Source organism: Cupressus sempervirens, chromosome 3 (assembly GCF_028749045.1).
Source record: "Cupressus sempervirens isolate cs-2001-9-10 chromosome 3, ASM2874904v1, whole genome shotgun sequence".
In the NCBI taxonomy this organism is placed as follows: domain Eukaryota; kingdom Viridiplantae; phylum Streptophyta; class Pinopsida; order Cupressales; family Cupressaceae; genus Cupressus; species Cupressus sempervirens.
In genome coordinates, this window is record NC_143120.1 from 352,898,352 (window position 1) to 352,922,007 (window position 23,656).

Sequence of the window (23,656 nt, forward strand, 5' to 3'; positions counted from 1 at the left end):
AAATTCAGCTAGTTTTTTTTTGAAGACTCAGGGAGAAAATTGAGAACCTAGAAATTTAGCTAAATTTAATTTAAAATACTGTTTTTTTGCAAAATACAATGAGAAGATGCAGCCAATGAGTTCATTAATGAGAACACAAAAGAAACAAGCAAAGTTTAGATATATATAAATGCAAAGTGGGTACAAAATCGCATTCTCATGTAGAATGTTGATGGCAGGAAGCAAAATAGTAAATAGTTTCAATAAAACCAGAAGTAAATACATCATTGTAGTTAGTTTTTATAAAACTGTAAGTAATTTGAGAAATTTGGTCCGTTGGAAAGTGTAACGTCCCCATCTTTCTAGCATCTCAATGGAATTTTTAGCCTTTCATTCTCCAAAGACTATAAGGAGAAACAAGGGAGAAATCAATTAATTATAAGGTTATCAATTATATGAATATTAAAAGATAGCCTCAATGTTAAAACAACAAAATAAAATGTCTCTAGAAGCTTCCTATATTTCTAGAAGCTTCTTGAAGGATTCACCTCGTCATGTTCCTAGAAGCATGCACAATTAGTTTCACAACCTTGTTCGTTGAAATGTGTCATATCAGTAGCATCTTGAATTGTCTTGTTCATTTATAGCATCTTCCTTCATTAATCTCATCCTTGGTTTGTTGGCAAAGTTTTTTGCCAAGGTTGAGAATTTCGGAGGCATATCGGCAAGTAGTCTATGATTTTCTTATATATGGGTCCTACAATTGAGCATTACCATTGGCAAGCCACATGCTAACGAACGACTTCTTCATAGTAGATATGGTTGACATGGAGATTGTTCTGGGCATCCAATAGATGGAGACTCTAGACGAGTACAAATAGAGTTTCAAGAAAATGGAGTTCTCCAAAATTGATGGGAAAAAAGTGGTCCTGAGAGGGATGGCAAATGATGGACCAAAGGAGGATTGAGCACGAGAAATGGAGGCCATTTTCCAACATAACAGCATTGGTTGGGCAACACATTGCTTTGTTTCGCCAAAACCTTAAGGAGAAATAGACATACTACCAAGATGAGCTTCAAGTCATATTGGATAAACATGATATGGTTTTTTTCGACATACCACCTAACGTACCTCCACATTGGGGTTTTGAGCATATTATCGAATTGGAAGTTGGTGCCAAGCCTGTCATCACCAGACTGTATTGTCTAACTAAGAAGTTTAAAGAAGGATGGGACATTATACGTGTTTGGACTACTATGCATTGAACAAGAAAACAATCAAAAATAGATATTGCATTCCCAGGATCAAATGAACTGCTAGACGAATTGTGCGGCACAGTCTACTTTTCCAATATAGACCTTCATTCCAAATATCATCAAATTCACATAAAAGAACAAGATGTGGAGAGGACAACTTTCAGATGTCACTACAAACATTATGAGTTTTTGTTCATGTCATTCAGATTAACAAACACACTAGTCACATTCTAGTCCTGCATGAACCACATATTTAACAAACCATTATGTAAGTTCCTATTGGTATTTTTTATGACATCCTTATTTACAGTAAAACATGGGAAGAGCATTTAATGCATTTGGATGAAGTCTTCAAGATTATGGAGGTGTAGTCATTGTTCACCAAATGATCTAATTGCAAGTTCGGGATGATCAAGATATTATACATGGGACATGTTGTCAATAGATGTGAAGTTCAGGTTCACCAAGAAAAGATTCAAGCTATTATGGACTAGCCCCCACCCAAAACTCTCTTAGATTTGTGTGAATTCTTTGGGTTGTGTTATTACTATAGAAGATTTGTAAAAAGATTTTCTCAATTGAACACAACATTGACAGATTTGACTAAGAATGGATCTTTTTAGTGGAGTGAACATGCACAACACACCTTCGATAAATTGAAGAATGAAATGAGTACTTCTCTAGTTCTTGCATTACTAGATTTTAATCAAACTTTCATCTTGGAGTGTGACGCCTCCAATGAGGGCATTGGCACAATGTTGATGCAAGATCATCACCTAATAACTTATAAGAGTCAGAAACTCAGATAGGTTGATTGGTTATATTCCATCTATGATAAGGAGATGTTGGCCATCGTGCACGCCTTAACCAAGTTTCAGCAATACCTAATGGGTGCCAAGTTTGTCATCTATATCAATTAGAACAATTTGATATACTTTCTGGAACAGAGGGATCTGAATGAGAGACAACAAAAATGAGTAAGATTTAGGACTTTGACTTTGATATCGAATATGTAAAAGGAAAAATTAATGTCGTGGCAAATGTTTTTTCAAGAAAACCCGCCATATGTTCATTATCCCAAATTTTCGCTGATTGGAAGGCATACTTGGTGGAATACTCCAAGAACATTTTTGTGTGTAAGCTAATGGATGGCAACATTCAAGACGACTGATACAAGGTATTTGATGACATCATCTACTACAAGGGCAAGATCTACTTGGTACCTAAATCCATAATGAAACACAAGATTTTGGAGGAAATGCACACCCACAAGAAGATCAAGAAGGGACTTAAGAATGATGTCGTTTGTTTGGGAATGTGCGACATGTCAGTAAAACAATTTCGAACATGCATTATTGGCAAGCTTGTTGCAACCATTGCCAATACTGGAGCAGGAGTAGGATAGCATTTCCATGGACTTCATCATTCGACTTCCAAAGGTATATGGCAGAGATTGCATTCTTTATAGTGGTCGACCGACTGACGAAGTACGCAGATTTTTTTGCCATCTCCACCAAGTTCCAAGTTGCAAAGTGGTGGACTTATTCTTCAAGGAGGTTTTTAGCTTGAACAAGTTGCCACAAAACACAATGAGTGATAAGGACATTTGTTTTCTAAGTACTCTTTGCACAAAACTAATCGGCTTACAAGGACAAAACTATTGCCAAGAACTGCCTATCACCCTGAGACTAACAAACAAACAAAAAATGTGAATAAGTGGTTGGAAGGGTAACTTTGGAACTATTTTTCAGCACAAGAAAGGGCATAGGTTAGATGGTGCATCTAGGGGAGCACTACTACAACACCACTTACCACATATCGACTGGGATAGTGCCTTTTAAAGCACTCAATGGTTATTAACCTTCCTTATTTGTCGACATGGTTTTGTGTGGCAGTCATGCACCGAGAGAAAAGGATTGGCTACAAGAAGTTCAAAACATTTTGAGGTATCTGAAGGAGAATCTCCAACAGTCACAGAATCGACAAAAGATGTATGCGGAAAGACATTGAATTCAAAAAAGCTTTGAGGTGGCTAACCTTATTTATCTCTGACTACAGGTGCATAGACAGTCATCTCTGAAGGTAAGTGGTAACAAAAAGTTGAGGCAGCATTTTTATAGTCCTTACCGCCTGACCCAACATATAGGAGAAATTGCCTACGAACTAGAGCTACTAGAGGGAAGCCGCATCCACAATGTTTTCCACATATCCTACCTAAATAGAGCAATGGGACAAAACATCACTATATCAATAGTCCTACCACCCTTTGACAAAGAAAGGAAACAGGTATTGGGACCCGCCAAGATCATCAACATCCGAGAAAGGAAGCTAAGGAACTAGACCATCAAGGAGTTTCTAGTATGTTGGAAACATGTGTCACTCAACAACATCACTTGGGAGGGTGAAATGATCTTGGAGCACTCGAGGCTACAATTTCTTGAGGACAAGCAATTTTCAAGAGGAGAGGACTATAATATCCCCACCATAAACTAAAATTTTTAAAAAAAAAAAAAAAAATTGTGTGGGACCAATTGTTTTAGTATATTTGGGACCCCATTTCTATTTCATTATTTTTATAGGTGTTTTTCATATCATCTTTTGACATGTTGTTTCTCCCTCAAAAGTTTTCCTCAAACATTGTATATATATCCGTCAAGTCGGATGTTGGAGGTATGCAACTTGATTTGTTTTATATTTGTGAATTTGTGGAATTCTACTATTATTTGCCATTTCAAAAGTGAAATACCCCTTGTATTTGGCTTGTGCAGTTTGAGCGGATTTCAATCCTACCCTATTCTACTAGTTGGATTACTTTGCTTGGATCTAGCAAATTTTTGGACCATCATTGTTTGCAATTATAATTTTTGCTTTAGCTACAATTTGATAATCTTTCATGCATATGGTGTATATTGAATACATTCGTTGTATCATTATTCATCTAGCAAATCTAAGACAATAACATTTAATTCAAGAATACTTTGTCATAATGAAATTTAGTGTTTCCTTTTGTACACTTGCATCGGATTACGTTCAACATCCTAAGGGATAATTTGTGTGTGACAGAGGCATTAACCGTTCCCCTCATCATCATTTGCAGCTACTACCCATTTGCTTAGGACTCCGCACATACATCTCTCCATCGTATGACTTGTACATTGTCACCTTACAAACTACACCAAGAAACTATATGGCCTCCATCCAAACTGTACAACCTCATTCCATATTGTACAGAGCTTGTATTCTTGAACTCATAACAGTAAATGACACCCTCATCTGGTCAACTGTACAATTTTACCATACTATACAACTACATTCCCAACATGTGCTTTGTTCGTACAACCTTTTGATTTCCACCATATGGCCCTTAAACTCCCAATGCAATATTACTCTAATATCGGCAACATATGGTTTTTAGGAACATTACACTGTCAAGTGGTTGAATTTTTTACAAAGAAGTTTTGAAATTACATGTTTACCTGGTAACATTGCGAGAACTTTTCAAACTAGCAGGGATTAAACTCATTTCATGTATAAGATACCATTCACAAACTCATAGACAAAGTTGCATGGACACAAATACAAATGCAAACAAAAATAGGGAGGGGATCATTTTGAAGACTCGTAATATGGATACAATTGAATACCATATTCAAAACACATATTTAACACAAGTTCCTAAGTTATTAGAAGAGATTTTCATTACTTTTAAAGTAACATAGATACATAATTATTAAATCAATAATTATAAGCTCATTTCACAATTTATCAATCGTAACGTCTTTAAAGTCTAAGTTAAGATAAAATTAAGTGAATTTTAAATACAAATTAAAAAAAATAAGATTACAACACAAAATATCTAACACAACTGAATTATTTTTTTTGGCATATGTCAGTATTTTACCTAACATGTTACCAAAAACAAAAAGCACAGATCAAATGGTTATGCCTAGGGAAATAATTCTATAACATTTCTCAACATATGTCAATAGAAATGAGTCCTTCCAAAACCTTTTATAGGTATGAAACAACATGAATTGAAGATTTATAGATCACTAAAAGCCAAGTACCAAGAGCTAGGGACTTATTGCAATAAAATATATACATTATAAATATTTGCAGTAAGCACAAAATCAACAAAAGATGTATGCTGACCAAAAAAGAACAAAACAGCTTCCGAAGTTGGAGACTTGGTCTTCTTCAGATTGCAACCCTATAAGCAATCATCAATCAAAGAAAGCAGCGCTGAGAATCTCAAACCAAATTTCTATGGACCTTACAAGATTATAAGGAGGATCCATGAGGTTGCTTATGAGTTGGAACTACCATAGGAAGCATAATTATAATGTTTTCGGCATCTCTTGTCTTAAGAAGGTATTGGAGCAACATATTATACCATGTTCAAAATTACCACCACTCTATGACGAAGGAAAATTGATTTTGGGACTAGATTGTTGTCATTTATATATAATAAAAGAAGTTAGGAAAGCATACAATTTTGAATATTTGATTAAGTGGAAATATTTTCCTATGGCAAGCACCAATTGAGTGGGAACCTAAATCTTTGATCTACCCAACTTGAAAATGCTAGAGGATAACCAATTTTGGGAAGTGCAAGTTGTCATACCCCTAACATAAGATAACAACTAAAAATGATATTGATTGTCATTATAATAAATATTAGAGAAAGCCCTATGAAGAGCAGATATCATAACCATCCTAGTCAGCAATTGCTTATAGGGAATGATATAATTATGATCCACAGATAGGCAATCATTAAGTATTAACACAAGCAACCCTTGAACAAGTCTGACCGGATGGAAAGGCAGCAGTTGTGAATAGGTGTGTCTCTTCAAGACAAAAAGGCATGAACATTTCCACTGTGAAGTGGACAAAAGTGAGGAAGCTTAAATTATAGAAGTCGTCAGATAAATGATCACGAAAAATAAGCTGGAATAAAACTGAAATCAGAAGTGAATTGATAATAGCAGCAAGCCTATTTAAGGGATGAACTTGATAGATAAGTAGAATTATAGATCTATACATGTGTTCATGCAAAAGAGACGCTTGCATAAATCATACATTTTGTGAACAATCTAAATGCTCTTATTAATATAAGCATGCAATGGAAAATTTGTAAGATAGTCTCTAGATTGCAAATAGGAAGAATGGCCACAGTTCCAAATTCCAGATAGGTGAAGGAAGATATGATTTCACACTTTTATGAAGTATGCCACCCTAAGATGAAATGAAAGACCAGCCTTCCATCATGCTTGTTGGCTAGGCAATTGAAAGGAAAACTGGCCTTCCATGCCCTTGGACTTGATCGCGGAGGATGACCAGCCTCCAACTTTAACTGGAGGGTGAAAGGGCACGCCACCTTCCATGCTCTCACAGTACAATGATGACCAACCTTGAAACTGCAGTTTGCGAACATTTCAATAAATTCCTAATGAGACTATAATAGAATCTACTTGGATTTCAATGCAAATGATGTTTATGGAGATCATTGCATTGACTAATGATTAGTATGATATGTGTTATCGTGGCTAATGATTTAATGCCAATTTCCAATAACTAATATTGTGGTCTGAACCTAGACTAAGATTTGTCTTATAGAAGGCATTTCAATTGGGAAAATTTTATTCTTAACTGAATTACATTTCTTTTTTTTTTGGGAAATTGTGGTTTTAGGGCAAAATTTAGGAATATCCCCATAATAGTCATTAGACGTAGTGACCACCTCTCAAGATCAGAAGAATTGTTTGCTGTTTGTATTCTAATCTGCATGTCTAGGATAAACCCTAAGGTTGCAACCTTTTGAGAGCAGCAAATCTGAAGTAAGGGCTGTGATCCAATCTAAGGATAAGCAAATCAGCCAGGTACCTCAATCATCCTGATGATAGACAACAAAAGGATTGCAATCAGAGAAGTTGATGAAAAATCTAGCACACAATCTACTGAGGAAGCAATGTTCCAATTTCATGGACTGTGGAGACCTGATGAGACGTGTTTATTTTCCATTTTATCATCAACTTGAATTCAACTTGACATTAACTTCAGGATACTCAGGCTATCAAAATCCAGGTATAGGGGCAGCCACTCAAGATTAGTAAATGGTTAAACCCTTAAAGGTGCTAAACATACAAACATGCGGCGTAGCAACAACTGCAGGCCCCTGGACAAGTCGCATTCCTAATCAATACAACACTAGGGAACCACAAAGGATGGTACTGCATATTCAAACAGCCTTATTACCCATCTGGCTTGTATGTTAGACACACCTACAATCAGATTACGGTTGACAATAAGTCTGCTACTTTCTGGTGGCTCTTATCAGTAATTGCTTTGTGCCATTAATGAGTTTTCTGAGCTCAGTTTCATAGGATTTGCAGTACACCTGGAATTCTAATTCTGGTCTTCAGAACTGTATTAGTTTTCTTTATAAGTAAAACAGCAACAGTTTACAGAAATTCTGTCTTTTGCATTGCTGCTTATATATATTTGAAGCATCTGAACTTTATAAGTTTAAGGTTATATTCATAATCTAAGTCCGGTCTCTTACAAAGAATCTGTCAAAACAAGGGTAAACAAACAATATTGAACCCAAAACAAGTTTTGTGCAAATGAGAACGAGTTCCCTCTATAAGAATAGCAGGCCAGGAATTTATACTGAGAAATGAATTAGAAAATTAAGTTGATAGATACCCAGAAAAAAGTATTCATTGAGTTTTCACAAAGGCAATTTTATCAATCATAAAATAACTTTTCAGTTCATCTTTTAATTTAACTGTTCAGCTTCATCAACAATTAATTCTGTAGCTATGTTACCCCAGGTTTCCGGGACGGGGGGACGTGGGGACAGGGAAACGGGTTTCCGGGATGGATTTTTTTTTCTCGGAGCAGGGGACGGCAGGGGACGGCAGTGGGAACAGCTATATAAAAAGTAGGGAAATTTTGAATATTCATATAAATACATGAATAACACATGCTTATATAAATTATAGAACCTTAACATATAATGTTTGTGTTAAATAATTTAACTTTAGAGTTCACATGAGAGCAGAAATCAAACAAATTATCAAAACTGAAACATTAATTTTATGGGACAGCCAAGGGAAAGATTTCCAGAAGTTTCCGAGTTTCTAGGACGGGGGGACATGGGGATGGGGTCAATTTTTGCCAGAAACACGTCCCCAGGTAACATAGTTCTATAGAAACATAGGAATTTGATTTCAGATTCAATTTCTAAAGCTTAGGCATAAGGATGTATAACTTCTTAACCAAGTTGGCCAGAAGACTGTTAGGGCAGTTGCACTAATAACAATAAAGATCATTATTCCTATTTTTCTAATTTTGTAGCTGGTTGCCTTATATATGTTTTCTAAAACCATGCATGACTTTTACTTGCAGAACTAAACAAAACATTATAAAACACTTTATTACAAACCATTAAAGCATTTTATTTAGCAAGCCTGGCACACAAATTGAACCAACTTCACTAATTTTAAAGGGAAACAACCATGACACAAATCAATTATTTTCCCATTTTTTGCTTATGTGAATGTCAATAACAAAACATGATCTTAAACAACAATATAAGTTATCACAATACCTGATGAGAGAATCACAGAGCTCATTATAGTGAAAATATCGCTCAGGATCTATTGTACTTGAATCTTTATACTGTTCCAACTGGGTAGATCTTTGTTCATGCTTTTTAACCAGAACCTGCATATTCTCAACTTCTTTATTGAGACTTTGTATTGCAGCATTCTGTCCAGCCAAGGTCATCAAAGCAGTCTCAAGTTCCTTCAATAGCATTTGCACGTTCACCTCAGCTTGCTCACCATGTATCCTTTCCAATATATCACATACCTCCAGATGGTTTCCATCACCATATGACATGAAGTTCTGCTTAGGCGTTATTGTGTCTTTTATCGAAGATGGCTCTTTTTTGGTCTCTATTACATGCTGAACCTCAATTTCATCTGTTACATATTCATCTTTACTTTCAACTATTCTGTCAGATGGTGACGAAGATGCATAAGCAATCTTGTAATTGTCCCTGACATCCCTTATACCTCCTTCAGTTTTAGAATCATGGATAGGATAGACAACCCCTGTACCTTTCATATCCAACTTCTTTAATATCTCTTCCACTGTTGCTTGCAGATATACTTGGTGAGTCATGTCTTGCATTTTCACATTTTGTAGCTGACAAACCAACTTCTGTACAAAATCCTTGCTTAATTGCATTTCTCCGCATGCTGCAGATGAGTCCCTGGTTAATTTCAGATTTGTTTCTTCCAGATCTTTGACATCATTGTCCGCACCACAATCATTCAGTTTTAACTCAGAAAGCTCTATCTTAGCAGCTTCAAGCTCAAGTTTTGTAAATCTGTTTTCTTCAGAGATAGATCTAATCTGCTCCAACAATGTTTTTCTCTCTTCTTCCATACACTTAATGGAATCTTTCAGAGATTTAGCTTTCTCTGTTCCTTCAACAAAATTACTGCTCACATTTTGAAGAGACCCATGCATTGCAGTTATCTCATCTTGCAACTTACTCTCCCTCTCCATCACTTCTTTCTTTTGTCTCATACACTCATCCAGTGATCTTTTCAAAACATCGACGTCTGAATGAAGGATTTTGTTCTGAGAATCAACAACATCTACTTTGTCTTTCCAATTTGCCAGGTCTATTTCTGCCCTCTCCATTGACTTTGCATAATGATTGGTCTTCTCCCTTTCTTTATTAATATCAGACTGCAAATCTAATAACTGACCTTCCTTGGCTTGAAGCTCCATATCACATAACTGGAATTGGTTTTTCAAGTACTCAAATCCCTTCAGTTCATCTTTAACAGAAGATAATATAGCTTTTAATTCTCTGAAACGTAGGAGAAACTCTATTCTAAGATTCTCATATTCTCCCTCTTGCTCCCTCATAGAGCTACAAAATTGGGAGAATTGATCCATTTCATCACTGAAGTCTGAAATAGAATTCCAGATTTGCTCGCCCAGCAAGAAATTGTGATTTTGCATACAGTTTTCTCTATTTTCATGAACCTCTATCTTGGAACTTAGCTTTTTAAAGCCATCTTGTGTTGAATTGCATTCACCAAAATACTTTTGCAAACCATAGATGACTTCGTTTGTGCTATCAAGTTCCAATTGCATATGTGAAGCATCTTCAGCTGAATTAAAAGCTTTGTCTTTCCATTCTAGCAACAGAGAGTCTGAATTTTTCACAGTGTCAGCAAGCAGATCAATCTCTTTAGCTAACATAGTGGACATGGACTTACCATCTTCTAGCAACTCTTCTAAGCTTACTAGCCTAGATGCCATATCACTTTCTTTCTTGTGCAATTTATCCAAATGAACCTGGAAATTGTCAAGAACCTTGAGAATGTCCTTGAACTCTGCAGCATGATGCATACCCTCCTCTAAACCAGATACTGTATCCATCTTAATCTCTGCTAACTGAGATCTAAATTCATCAAATGAATGAGATAGAAATGACACTTCGTTGATTTGCTCTTTTAGATTATCAACTGTGCCTTCCAGGGCTCCTTGAAATTTGAAAGCCTGTTTTTCAAATGCCTCAATTCTACATTCAGAAAGATTAAGCTTTTGCAAAAGCTCACCAATAAGATGTTCATGATTTCCACACGCAACCTTGAACTCCTTTAACTGGCTCTTAGAATTCCTCAAATCTTCCTCCAGACATGAAATGCGTACATCATGGTCACCAACAGGTTTTAAGGCAGCTTCATAATCCTGTGTGATGCTGTTCAACTTGTTCTCCAGCTCTTGATTGCATTCTTGTAGCTTTGCAATCTGAATCACATAAAGAGAAACAGTATTTTCCAAGTTCCCCCGATTCTCGAGTTCACCTCGTAGTTGGTCCTGTGCTAACCGCAGATCCAATTGCACTTGTCCAATTACCTCAGACCGTTGTGTAATATCTGTTTGCAAAGAATATATCTCTCTTTCTTTTGCCCACAAACTCTCATCCTTGCTACTCAACTTTTCTTCCAAAGTAGTGCATTTTTCATTGCATAGAGCTAGCTGCTTATTTGCACTATTTAAGGCCTTGTCAATGTCTTCCATATTTCTATGAGTTGCTGACAATTCAGACTGCAATTCAGCGATGGACTCCTGCAACTTCGTAATTTGATATTTAGAATCCTGCTCCAAATGCTCTAAGCTGCCCTGCACTTCTTTCAAACTTTCTGATGCCAGCCTCTCTTCTATTTTTGTACTCTCTAATTCCTTGTAAAGATACTCAATCTCAGTCTGCCTGTTAAAAGAAACCTTTTCTTCATTGCTCAACTGAACTTTGAGCTGTTCAATGACTTCTTTCGAATCTTCAAGACTATTCCTCTCCCTTTTGACTTCTAATTCAATATCTTTAAGAGCTGCATCTTTTTCTTCAATAACAGCACTAATCAATTTCAGCTGAGCTTCCATGTATGCATGTGTTTCTTTTGACTCACATAACCTCTTCTCCATTTCCTTTATTTCATCCCTGAGACAGAGAATTTCAGCTTGCTTCTCTTCACTTTCCAGCAACATACTATTCAACTTAGAATCCATTTCCAAAAGTTGATCCTGCTTTGATCTTGCTTCATTCTCTGCATCTCTGAGTTTCTCTTGCAATATTGCTTCATCTTTTTCCTTTTCAGCCAGTTGTAGTTTAGCAACCAAGACTTCATTTCTAAACTGTTCAGCTGAAATCTCAAACTCAGATATCTTGTTTTCCTTGTCCTGAAGACATGACCTAGCTTCGTCAAGCAAGCCCTCGAGACATTGGATTTTGTTTAGAGCTTCTGATAGTTCTTGGCAAAGCACATCACCATGTTGCAACTTCTTTTGCAATTCACCTATATTATTATCTCGATCAGTCACTTCTGAATATGTGTGTTCAAGTTTAATATATGCCTCTCGCATTGACAATCTAATTTGTGCATTCTCCTCAACAAGTTTCTTATACTTTTCTTCCTGCACTTTGATGGAATCAATGATAGCACTCTTCTCTTCAATAAGTACTTCATTTTCCTTCCTTAATTTTGCCAGATCAGTTTCTTTATTTTCAAGACATTTCTGGAGCATATCCCTTTCTTGCTCTTTATTTATTAATTCCTTTGAAATGGACTCAAGCTTTGCATTAGCAACACTCAAAGACTCAAGCTCTCTAATTCTTAGATCTGATAATTGCTTGTACTGTGATTCCAGTTGAACCCATGTGTCCTCTTGCTGGCTGAAGTTGTTCAAGCTTTGATCAAGGTGGACCAATTGATCAGTCAGATCTCCAATCTTTCTGTCTCTGGCCGATATGGCATCAAGCAAAGACTCTCTGTCAGTCTTGTTTTTCTCTTCTGAAAGAATCAAAGAATGTCCAACTGCCAATATCTCTTGTTGCAATGCTTGCAATTGATGCTCATATTCTACAGCCTTAATTTCTGAGGATTGATGGCTAGCCTGAATCCTCTCAATTGTTTCTTTCAACCTTCTGATTTCAGTCTCATTCTCATTTTGTACCTGCTCTTTTGCACGAAGGCATGCCCTTGATTCCTCTAAATTATCTCTGACTATTTGGACTTCTTCAATGTGGGACAGTTCTTTCTGACGGATCTCATTCTGAAGAACAGAATGTGATTTCAAGAGACTCTGAACTTGTTCTTGTTTACCTTTGAGGTCTTCTTGCATGGCTGAGCACTGTTTTTCAAGAGCTTCCAAAGACTCACATTTGGCTGACATTGACTCAATTGCTATTTGATGTTGGGTTAGTTCTTGTTGGATTTGCTCAAATGCTTTTTGTTTTGCATTTAACTGTTCCTTCAAGCAAGCAAGTTCTTCATTGTTCCTCTTGTATAATGACTCCAAATTGTAAATTTCAGCACTCGTTTTTGATTGAGCTTCCTGGTATTGTGATTCTGACTTCAATAACTGTTGTGATAGTTCAGCTTTCTGACATATTAGCCTCCCTGCAGATTCACGGGCTCCTTCCAGCTGGCTTTCTAGTTCATGTTCCTTTACACCCTTCAACCGGAGCTCTGTTTGACAATCATTCAATGTTTTCACCATATCATCTCTTTCCTTTTCCCATTGATATTCTTTAGTCTTTAATGTTTCACGACAATCATTGTAAGCATCTTCCATAGCTGTAAGCTTCATCTTCAAGCTCTCTAAAGAACTACGGACATATTCATTGCCAGAATTTGATGCCTGGTACTCCTCGAGCATGTTTTTCAGCTCCTGATTCTCTTGCTTCATGAGTATCCCCTGTACTTCCATTTCTCGAATTTGTCTCTCCTTGAAATCTAAAGAATCTTTCATTTTCCCTACTTGGCTGCCATGTTTTTCAGTCATACTTTCAATAACTGATCTAGCTTCATCAAATTCCGCAGTCACCTTTTCAAACCCATGCCGAGATTCTTCCATCTGGATTTCCAATACTTTCCTTCGGCTCTCTTCATGTGCCAATGCTTGATTGCACCTTTGCAACTGAGAGTGAAGATCCTTGGACATTCTCGACTGGGTGTCCAAACTGTTCTGCAGAGTTGAAATTTCACTAATCATTGTTGTTTTCTCCTTTTCCCACTCATCTTTACTGTCCCGAAATTGCTTCTGCAACTTCTTATAAGCCTCTTCTAGAAGCTCAAACTGTTCCTTTCTCCATTTCAGTTGCTCCTGTACAGTATCATGCTTCTTCTCCACATTCAATAAGTGCTGATCTCTATTCTTAAGTTCTGCTAACTCCTGTTCAGCCAAAGCTCTCTTTGCACTTTCCTGATGAAGATTCCTTTCACACTCACTTAGCTTCAACTTCAGAAAATCGTGATGTGATTTATCCTCAGAAAACACTGCAAGTGTTGCTCCCTTCATCTCAAGCTCAGATTCCATCTGTTGCATCCTGTTTGTCTTCTCCTCTGCTATTGCCTCAGCAGTGCTGCATTTTTTCTGCAGATTAGAAATCACAAATCTCAATTTCTCAATTTCTCCTATGTGTTTCTTCATATCCCTCTCCCGTTCTTCACATTTACTGTTCGCGTCATCAAGCGTCCTTGACAATTCCTTTATCTCATTCTCCATACTCTTCTGTGTTTGATTAAACTGAGCCCTCAGCTGCTCATGGGAACAATTCAAGCCTCTAAGAGCAGATTCTTTCTGCATCAGTGTGGCCTTTATTTCCTCACATTTTTGGTTTGCATTATCGATCTCCTCAGCCCTTTTATTCAGCTCCATAGTCTGTTTCTCCACCTGCTGCTTTTTGTCCTGAAGCTTGACAAGAGTGTCATCTAAGGCTCTCTTTCGATTCTCAGATGTTTCACGGAATGAACGCAGCTCAGATTCCAGTCTCTCCTTTGCAAACTTAGCTTCCTCCAACTCCCTCTGAAGTTCCTCCACTTCTGTATCACGCACTTCACAATTCAATTCATCCGCAACCAATTTAATAAAACATTAACACAAACCGTAGAAAGAAAAAAGAAATACTAATATTGGAACATTAAAATCACATTCTTATGTTAGTTTCCAATTCCTCACCAAATGCAGTTTCTGCAATAATGAATGAGGAGGGCCAGTCAACTTTAGTTACATCCACTACTACTAAAAGCCCAGAATCTAAGCCCAAATAACAAAAACAAAACCCCAAGAACAGCTGGAAAAACAAAAACAAAAATAAAACCCCACCATAGTAACTAGGAAGATAAACCGGCCCAATTTAGTATCCGTTGGTGAAATGCCTTTTCACCCTTTTTGGGTAAATATAAGGTGTAATTATTTATTTCTTATTGGTCTCTGATTCCTTGACAAAAATAGCTTCCCGGATGAGCAGTGAATTCGCTTACTCAAAAGCCAGCACACAAGCAGTAACAAAGTTTAACCAGAGAAAATAGGGTAGCGCTTGCAGCACAGCCAAAGAAACAAGTATTTAACACTAATTGCAATTGAAATGACAAAATAAAACCCCAACCATTCACAAATTAAAATGTTAAACTTAGACATTTAAAATTGTTAGTTTTCTGCGCCAATATATTTTTCACAATAAATAGATATGAATTTTCATCAAGATGATAATATTCGATATTTAAATTTATCATTTTACAATGATCCATCATCAGAATGAACATTAGTAATCTGTCATAAAATAACGTTAAATGAAAAATAAAATAAAAAAGTAAAAATAAAAAAACTCTCCACAACTAAAGTTTGAAAAGAAAACCCTCATCCCAGAGGACTAAGATCCAAAAACAGAAATGCACTCCGGTTAACTCCAACCCATCACAGTCAATTTAATTCTAATCCCCGTGGAAAAAAATTAGTCTCGTGTGTATTTTATTTGCTGATCGTTTGCAACAATGTTCTTATGGGCTCATCTATGCGAACCTAATCATGAAACAATTGATTCTGGAAGAACATTTCAATTTGATACACTGCAAACGAACCACTGCTAAATAAAATATGATCACGTAGCACCTTTGTGTTCTATCGATGTTGGGTCAACTTCTAAACTTATTTTCGGCATCGAAACTTCCATGTAATTCATCCATAAAAGCTTTAATAAACATGATGTGCTTACCATTTGAAGGCGTACCGATTAAGCTCTGGCCACTCTTCATTACTGAAGCAAATGCGTTCTCCTCTGAATTTTTCAAATAGACTTATTGAAGGCTAAAATAGGGTTCGATGTGATTTACAGAACGAAAGTGAAGATGAAAATTAATTTCTTTTCCTGATATAAAACGGGAAAATCTGCCATGTTAATGGAGATCGAAAAACGGTGAACGCTATGGCCAGAAGACAAGTAAGAGTGACAAAGTTACATGCGCGCCTTTTTCTATTCAAATTTCCGCTCCTGTTAAAAAGTTCATTTAGAGAGAGGGTATGGTCCTTTTATTGCCACTACGTAGGTAGCATAGAATCATAGATACATGTAACCGTGATTTCGAGGATGTCTTTAAGATATTTTTTACTTTAAACTTTTAGATTTTATTTATTGAGCTTTTGTATTTAATTATTATAGTAATCATAGCAAAGAAATTTGAGTAAAATTTATAAATATTTGTTAAAAATATTTAATTATTAGTTTTGAGGAATACTATTGGTATAATTAATTTAAGCAATCATTTAATAAAAAAATTAGACAATCTGATTTAATTTAATAATTATAAAAAAATTATATTTATTTAGTCAAATAGGACAAATTAATGCTTCCTATCTGTTAGTGAGCAGATTGTCCTCCGAAGAAATAAACATAAATTAACTCTAAATGTCCAAATAGGAAGATTGAATCAGCACTAACAGTTGGATAGGTTATCATTGGATTGATAACCTTCCTCTGAATTTTATCGGGTACAGCTCCCCATACATGATTTACAATGAATTTAAATATGAATGCTTTTAACCAAAAAGCACAAAAGGTTTACAAACATTTACTCGTAAACATGAAATAGATGCAAAAAGATTAACTATCTAAAAGAAAATGAATAGCAAATAACATAAAGTTCATTTGCCCGGATGTTGCATTACAAAGTAAATAAAAACAAAGAACTCATCTCCCATCCTAAGAAAATGAAGAATCAGAGCTTTTAAAGATATCTTGAAATGATAACGTAATCAAAAAAATAGTGACATTAATATGCATTTTAGAGAAAATTGAAGACAACACAAAGGTCGTGATCAGTGGAAAGAAATTGCTAGAAAATCAAAGCTTTGATGTGCAATTATCTTTCAATCTCCCTTCTTTAAGGCGTAAAAGATAACAAAGATCCTATTACATATTTGCAGTCAAAGTCACTATCTAAAGAAAACTAAAAACTTCCTCCCTTGCATTACATTTTGAAAATAAGATTTTCCCTTTTTCAACACACAGTTCAGAAAAAACAAAAACAAAACCCTATCCTTCTGCAAGACAAAGTCTTTCTCTCTCGGAAGGGCTGGAATAAATGTGAACATGTTGGAACTCTTCCCCCCACTGTAGCACAAAGTCTCCCTTTGGAAAGGAAAGTGGAACCCCTTCCCTCTCTTCAATCAGCACATTTATCTTTTCCCTTTTCGGCTTCAATTCAATTTGAGTAACTGATTCTTGGAGGAATGTATTCTACCACCTTTTTTTATATCTTTATCTCATGACAACATAATGTCTATCTTCTTTTATAGTAATTAAACATCTCAACTTACAACTTTATTAAAGCTTCCAATTGGTCGTCAGGTTATGATAGAATTTATAAAATTTATTTTAACTCCATGTGTTATATGGGCAATGCAACGATGTGGGTGACTGGGTGGCATCATTCAAAGTTGCCCTTTATGATTCCAACGATCACATTCTTAATTGATGATCTTTGATACTTCAATTTGTTGAGAAATTGCAGTTCCATCACGTAGGTATACGAATCCTTAACCACTATTTATTACCTTCTGAGTTACCCCCTGTGGCTATCACTTATTAATAGCTCTCAACTATCAAGCACGTGTGGAATGAAATGACCTCGATTCACATTACTATATTGTTGTTATAGATTGCATATGATTTGATACAAATGCGGCTAGAATAGGAATTCGTCTTCTTTGTGATCTGCCACGGCTTTACACATTACCACCTTCATCTGGAGTTCTTTTTGTTCTACATTCTTATGTTGGCAAGCTATGGAGCATTTCGTGTTCTTCCTTGAGGCCCCGTTTGGTTGCTGGAAGATGAGGGCCAAAACCGGGTTATCAAGGGCAAAACCAGGTTTTGCAAAAAAAATTTGTTGTTTGGTTGGTTAAAATAATAACCCGGTTTTCAATTTCATCTTCCAATTTTGGTCAAAAACTGGAAGAAGTTTCTCCCAGTAAAAAGGTGGAATTTGAAATTAAAACCAGGTTTTGAATTTTATGACAGTTTTTTTAATAATATTGTGGGGTCCACAATATATTCATCTTCCGTGTCAACCAAACGGACCATTGGCTTTCCAAACCACAAAACCAGGTTTTCGAAAAGTTATAAGATAACCTGGTTATGTCAAAAATTCATCTTCCCCAACCAAACGGAACCTGAAGTCAGATGAATTACACTTGAAAGATATGGCTTGACCTTTTAACTTCCTCATAATCCAGTCAATTGGTTGATAAGCGCTCTTTATAAGTGTTCGGCATGGATGTAGCTACATTCCTAAGAAGAAACTCAGGCCCTTGGAATTATCGAGTCTGTTGTTATTATATTTGCTCCAACCAACGTCTTTCAAGTTCTCCAATTTTGCATATGCCTATGAGAGCGCATAACAATCAATGTAAGTAAGAACATCGACCAACCCGTGATGATAGTTTATGGTGAAGTGAGCCTCCAAGACATGAGCTTGATGTTGTAGGTTGCGGTTTCAATGTGGAAGTGTAGGTATAGAACATCCTATTTTACCATCCTTCATGCCAATTGCCTCATCTTGATGTAGGTCTCGACATTCGTTTTTAAAAAGCACAATTCATGCCTATCCCATTCGTCCATAGGGATTCATTCCATCGATGATTATCTTTGCAAATGGAGTGTGCAAAATGACATATTTCATGCCAACTTCTTTGTCCAAGCCTTTGCGAGCTCATGGTTTTGACGGGATGCTTTCACTTGATTTGCTTTATTCAAGGAAACTTGATCAGTTTGGTCCCAACGAGCACCTTTATCCTTCATGTAATATGATGAATCAACATATTTTGTGCCGCCAACACTCATGAAAAGAGATGGGTAGGAAGCTATCGGTGACATCATTGCTAGATTTTGCAATCTGGTATTATGAAAGAAAGTCATTATCATCCTGCCACCTATAGAAGAAGGCTTTACATTGGAGACGTTTGTCGTAAGTGCCTCTAGATTGTAATCGAAAGTATTGGTTCAACCAATTGTCATGCAATCTTTATTGGAGGTTGTTTTGCCTTACTCCTCCATTAAGCTTTTGAAATATGACTTTAATCTGGTGGAATCAAGGTCGTTGAGTGTCACACCAGATTCACAACCTGTGGTTCAAGCTTGTTATTCTCCTTTTTGTCTCAGGCTATATGCTTTATCTTCCCATTGGTGAGGATGGTGTAGCTTCATCCCTTTTCATATCACGTTCACTTCTCACACATACATAGTCGTTGCCCAGGAGTTTTGTTAGTGTGATCATTTTGTTAAAGAGTTTACCTATGTTGAATGCTTACACATTTGCATGTCATGAGCGATCATTGCCATTATGTGATTCCATGATTAACTCTAGTAGTGATTGGGTTCATTTCTTCACGTTGGATTACATATATGCCTCTTTCCATGTTTGTCAAAGGTATTCTCATAAGTTTGGGCAATAAATCAAACAATAACTCATACATAATATGGTTGTGAGATTTTTATGGGACTCATTATACCATCAACCTGATTATCAATTTTGAGCCTTTGAGTTTTCACATTGAGATCCACCCTTTTAAGCCAATGATCTATCTTACAATAGATCTATGCTTTGAGTTGGCCCTAGAAGATACAATTGAATCTTGGATTGGTGATTCTAAGCTTCGAAACTTGAAATAGCCTTGAACTTGAACTTACAAACTACATTTCTAAAATGGCCACAGATTCACTAACATTTTTTAAATCTGCAACACAAGATTTGAACTTTAAACTTTTGACCTTCAAATCACTGGACTTCCATTTTGAACTTGCAAGATAAGTTGTTAGAACCATTGAACCACTTCGAACTGCTTTGAACCTTAGTTCAAAGAGATTTGAAAACACAAATTAAAAATTTTAAACATTTAGTTCATATTGGGTACTAACACTATCATTTCATTAGAATATGTACAAAATATGTACCCATGTTGTATGATGAATATAAGATTTTAATAAATAAACTTTTACATAAAGTGCAACTAGTGGATAATATTGTTACGGCAGAGGTGTTTAGTAAAGCTATCTAAAAGGCCCAAGAAGACAACAAAATCAAGAGAGCTTTAGCAACAGAAGGAGTCCTGAAAGTAACACTCGACAATTTACAAATGATACTATTCTCCTTGGAAGAAGCACAAAACTTCAAACAAATAATCTCATTATATCTGAAAGCCTCGGGGCATAAAGTAAACGTGAAAAGTCAAAAAATTTCTTCTTAAACACTCATCCATAAATGGAAAGACACATTTGCAATCATGGGATATAAAAATGACAACTTCCCATGCAAATACTTAGGTATCCAATTGGAAAAAGGAGTAAAGGAAAATAAATTATGGAAACAAATATCACAAAAACAAGATTAAAAAAAATAAAAAGTTGAAAAGATAAAATGGCTTATGAAGCCTAGTTGAGCAACTATGATAAAATTAATATTAACTGTCATTCCAACCTACCAAATGTCATGATTGTTGCTCTTGAAAGGAGTTAAAAGAAACCTAAACAAAAAAAATTAAGGAATTCCTTTTGGAAAGGAATAGAAGATAAAAAGAAACAAGCAATAATTAAATGGGACAATATTTGGAGAGCAAAGGATCTTGGAGAACTAGGAATCGAGAATTTAAGCTACCAGAATGAGGCTCTAGGAGTCAAATTAGTATGGAAAATCTACCAAGAACATGAAAATAAATGAGCAAAAATTCTTTATCACAAACATCTAAACATCAATGATCCTTTATCCTTATTCTGAATCAGGAATCCACCAAAAGGTTTTAAGACTTGGAACTTTATGATGCAATGTCATCCCTTAATTAGTAAAAATTTAACTTGGGATATCAGACTAGGATTGAATACTTTTTTCTGGGAAGATTCATGGGACGACATCCCATCCCCCAATAGTTTCAACCCACTTTAACATATACTCGGTGGAATCATGTAAGTGAATATAAACAACCAAGTAGTCAAGATCAAAGGGGAGGATGGAAGTGGAAATCATTAGATGAAAAAATTCTCATAGAACACGAAAAACAAATATTTGAATAATTTCTAAGTCAAAGGAAAATTATTCATAAGGACAAAAGAGATAAACTAATATGGGGAAAATCTAATAACAAGAAATACAGTGTTAAGAATGGATACAAATTGATCATTAACTCTTAAAGATGGGAAAATATCAACATTCCTCTCAATCTATGTTGGGACTCAACATGCTTGCCTAAGACATGCATCTTCCTCTAAGCAGCCTTGCAAAATAAAATCCTTACAACTGGCAAATTCTCTAAGATGGGTTTCGAGGGGCCTTTGAGATGCCCTTTATGTGAAAATGCCTCATAAACGATGAACCATCTATTATATCAATGTCCATTTTCCAATAAATGTTGGATATAGCTTTTTCATAAATTATATTGGTCCATAGTCTTACCACTCCCCTTACTTTGAATCTTCAGCAAGTTGACCTAAAAATGAAAAATCCAATAACCACAATAAGTTATGAAAAATTTCATCGTTAATCTTCTTATGGGAAATATGGAAGGAAAGAAATAGAAGAATCTTTGACAATCAAAAAATGATAACTACATCGTTTCTTAATAAAGTAGAAGCCAATATAATAGAAGTTCTTAACAGTAATCTAAGGAAGAGGAACATGGAAGAAGGAACTATCACAGATTGGGATGCAGACATAAACAAAAACTGGAAAAATCTGATAAATCCCCCACTGACTTACTTAAAAGAAAATTAAAAAGCAAGAGAAGAATGTAAATGCGAACCTCCCCCCTTGAGAGGATGGATAAAGTTAAATTTCAATGGAGCATCAGGAGGAAACCCAAGAGAAACTAGAATAGGTTGGATCATTCATCAAGATGATGGAAAATAGTAGGTAAAGTGAGCAAAGTATATAGGAATTACTTCAAACAACATAGTAAAGATTGAAAGATTGATTGAAAACCTTCAAATATGTTTGGGTTTTGGTACTAAAAAACTAATCATAGAAGGAGATTCACAGATAATATTAAATGTGATAAGAAAAAGAAGCACACCAATCTAGAAAATCAATTCAAAACTAGAGGATGCTTTAAAATTAATGGATCAATTTGAAGAATATAGAATCCAACGTATCTACCCGGAAGGAAATAAGGGATTTGATAGACTAGCAAACCAAGGGGCCAATGGGGAAGATGTTATTATTAGAAACAATCCTACCAATTTTATTTTATTTAAAGTTGGAACATATTTCATTCTGTACAAGCAAATTTGGAACGGTAGTTTATTTCAGTCATCTTCTTAAAATATTCCTTGATTATGGTAACCACTCCCCTTACTTAGAATCTAATTCATCTTAACACATCTCTTAGGTCAAGTCTTTTAGGTTCTCTAGCTTGTTTTAATCCCCTTGCCTTTGTTAGAGCTTAGTCCTCATGTTGATAAGTTCTAGTGTGGTTTTCTCCCTTTTATCATGATTTGTTAATATTAGGTAATCTTGAATCTTCATCTCATATTTAGATATATCTTGCCCCTGTATTATCAATAATAGGTTTTTATCTCTTCCTCGGCTTTATCTTGCTTCAACCCATAATAATGAATAGTAGTGGGCATTCTTTCAATTTATTCGGTCCTTTTAACATTTACTTGGTTTTCCATTAAATTTGATTATTTAATGATTTGGATAATCAATATGCTTTGGTGTATTATGATGTTTTCTTCACCCTTTCTTGAAGATCTACTGAGCTTCTAGTCCTTTTTAGAAGTTGTGGGTAATCTACCTAATGCCCTATTTTATACACCCTGCTTGTTGTTTGTGTTTTGCGTTCTCCCCTCTATAAATTGAATCATGGAGTCTGTCATGGTGTTGTATCACGAATATGAAGATAGAACTATGGCTTTTTGAGGACCATCAAATCAAAAAGATAGAACTGTATGCTGAGAAACATTAATGATATGTATGGGTTAGTTGTGATCATGGCTTTAGGTGAAAAACACTTTAACTATGAATACATTCAGAGAGAGAATAGTTCAATGATAGGTTCCTTCATTTCTTGTTTGGCCAAAGTGCAAGCCACACATTGGGAAATTATCAGGTTATGCACTAACCTCTTTGATGAATCTTGGCTAGGGGATTTCTACAATATTGTTTACATTATCAAAAGAATATTGAAATTTCTTACCCTAAGGATTACATGAACTTCCCATTGGAAAGTTTTCTCCTTGCAAGAGTAAATCGTAGGTCTATTCTACATATTATGGATTTTCCTCATTTTAAAAAGGTTTGGCCTAAGATGAACATTAGCATTGAATTCCTTCTTTGATGGTGGGGCATTATGAGGGATATGAACAAAAATTGGCTCCTTGACTAGCTTCAACTCTCAGGTCATCACCCACATCCAAGCACACATTTTAGCGATTTAAATAAGTTGAATTTTATTTTGTTGAACATGAATAAATTGAGTAGAAAGAAAGAGGCTTTTGCACATGTGTTGGGTCAAGAAATTCTTGATAACAACAAGGATGTAGAGGATGTCTGCCTCAGAT

The 23,656-nt window shown here is 35.6% G+C and overlaps 1 protein-coding gene across 2 annotated transcripts in view; it reads right to left on the reverse strand.

Moving 5' to 3' along the window:
- Positions 1-16,104, reverse strand: part of LOC149566437 (uncharacterized) — a 40,486-nt gene extending 24,382 nt beyond the window's left edge. Inside the window, exons 1-2 of one of the 2 annotated variants that reach the window (XM_089819793.1) lie at positions 15,824-16,104; positions 8,849-14,651 (exon numbers count right to left, since the gene is read on the reverse strand). In XM_089819793.1, coding sequence (XP_089675919.1) covers positions 8,849-14,651; positions 15,824-15,863 — 5,843 coding nt within the window. In that variant the 5' untranslated portion in view covers positions 15,864-16,104. Of the gene's footprint in view, positions 1-8,848; positions 14,664-15,823 lie in introns of both variants that reach the window. The other variant, XM_089819792.1, reaches the window with a different exon arrangement.
- Positions 16,105-23,656: the final 7,552 nt, after the last annotated feature.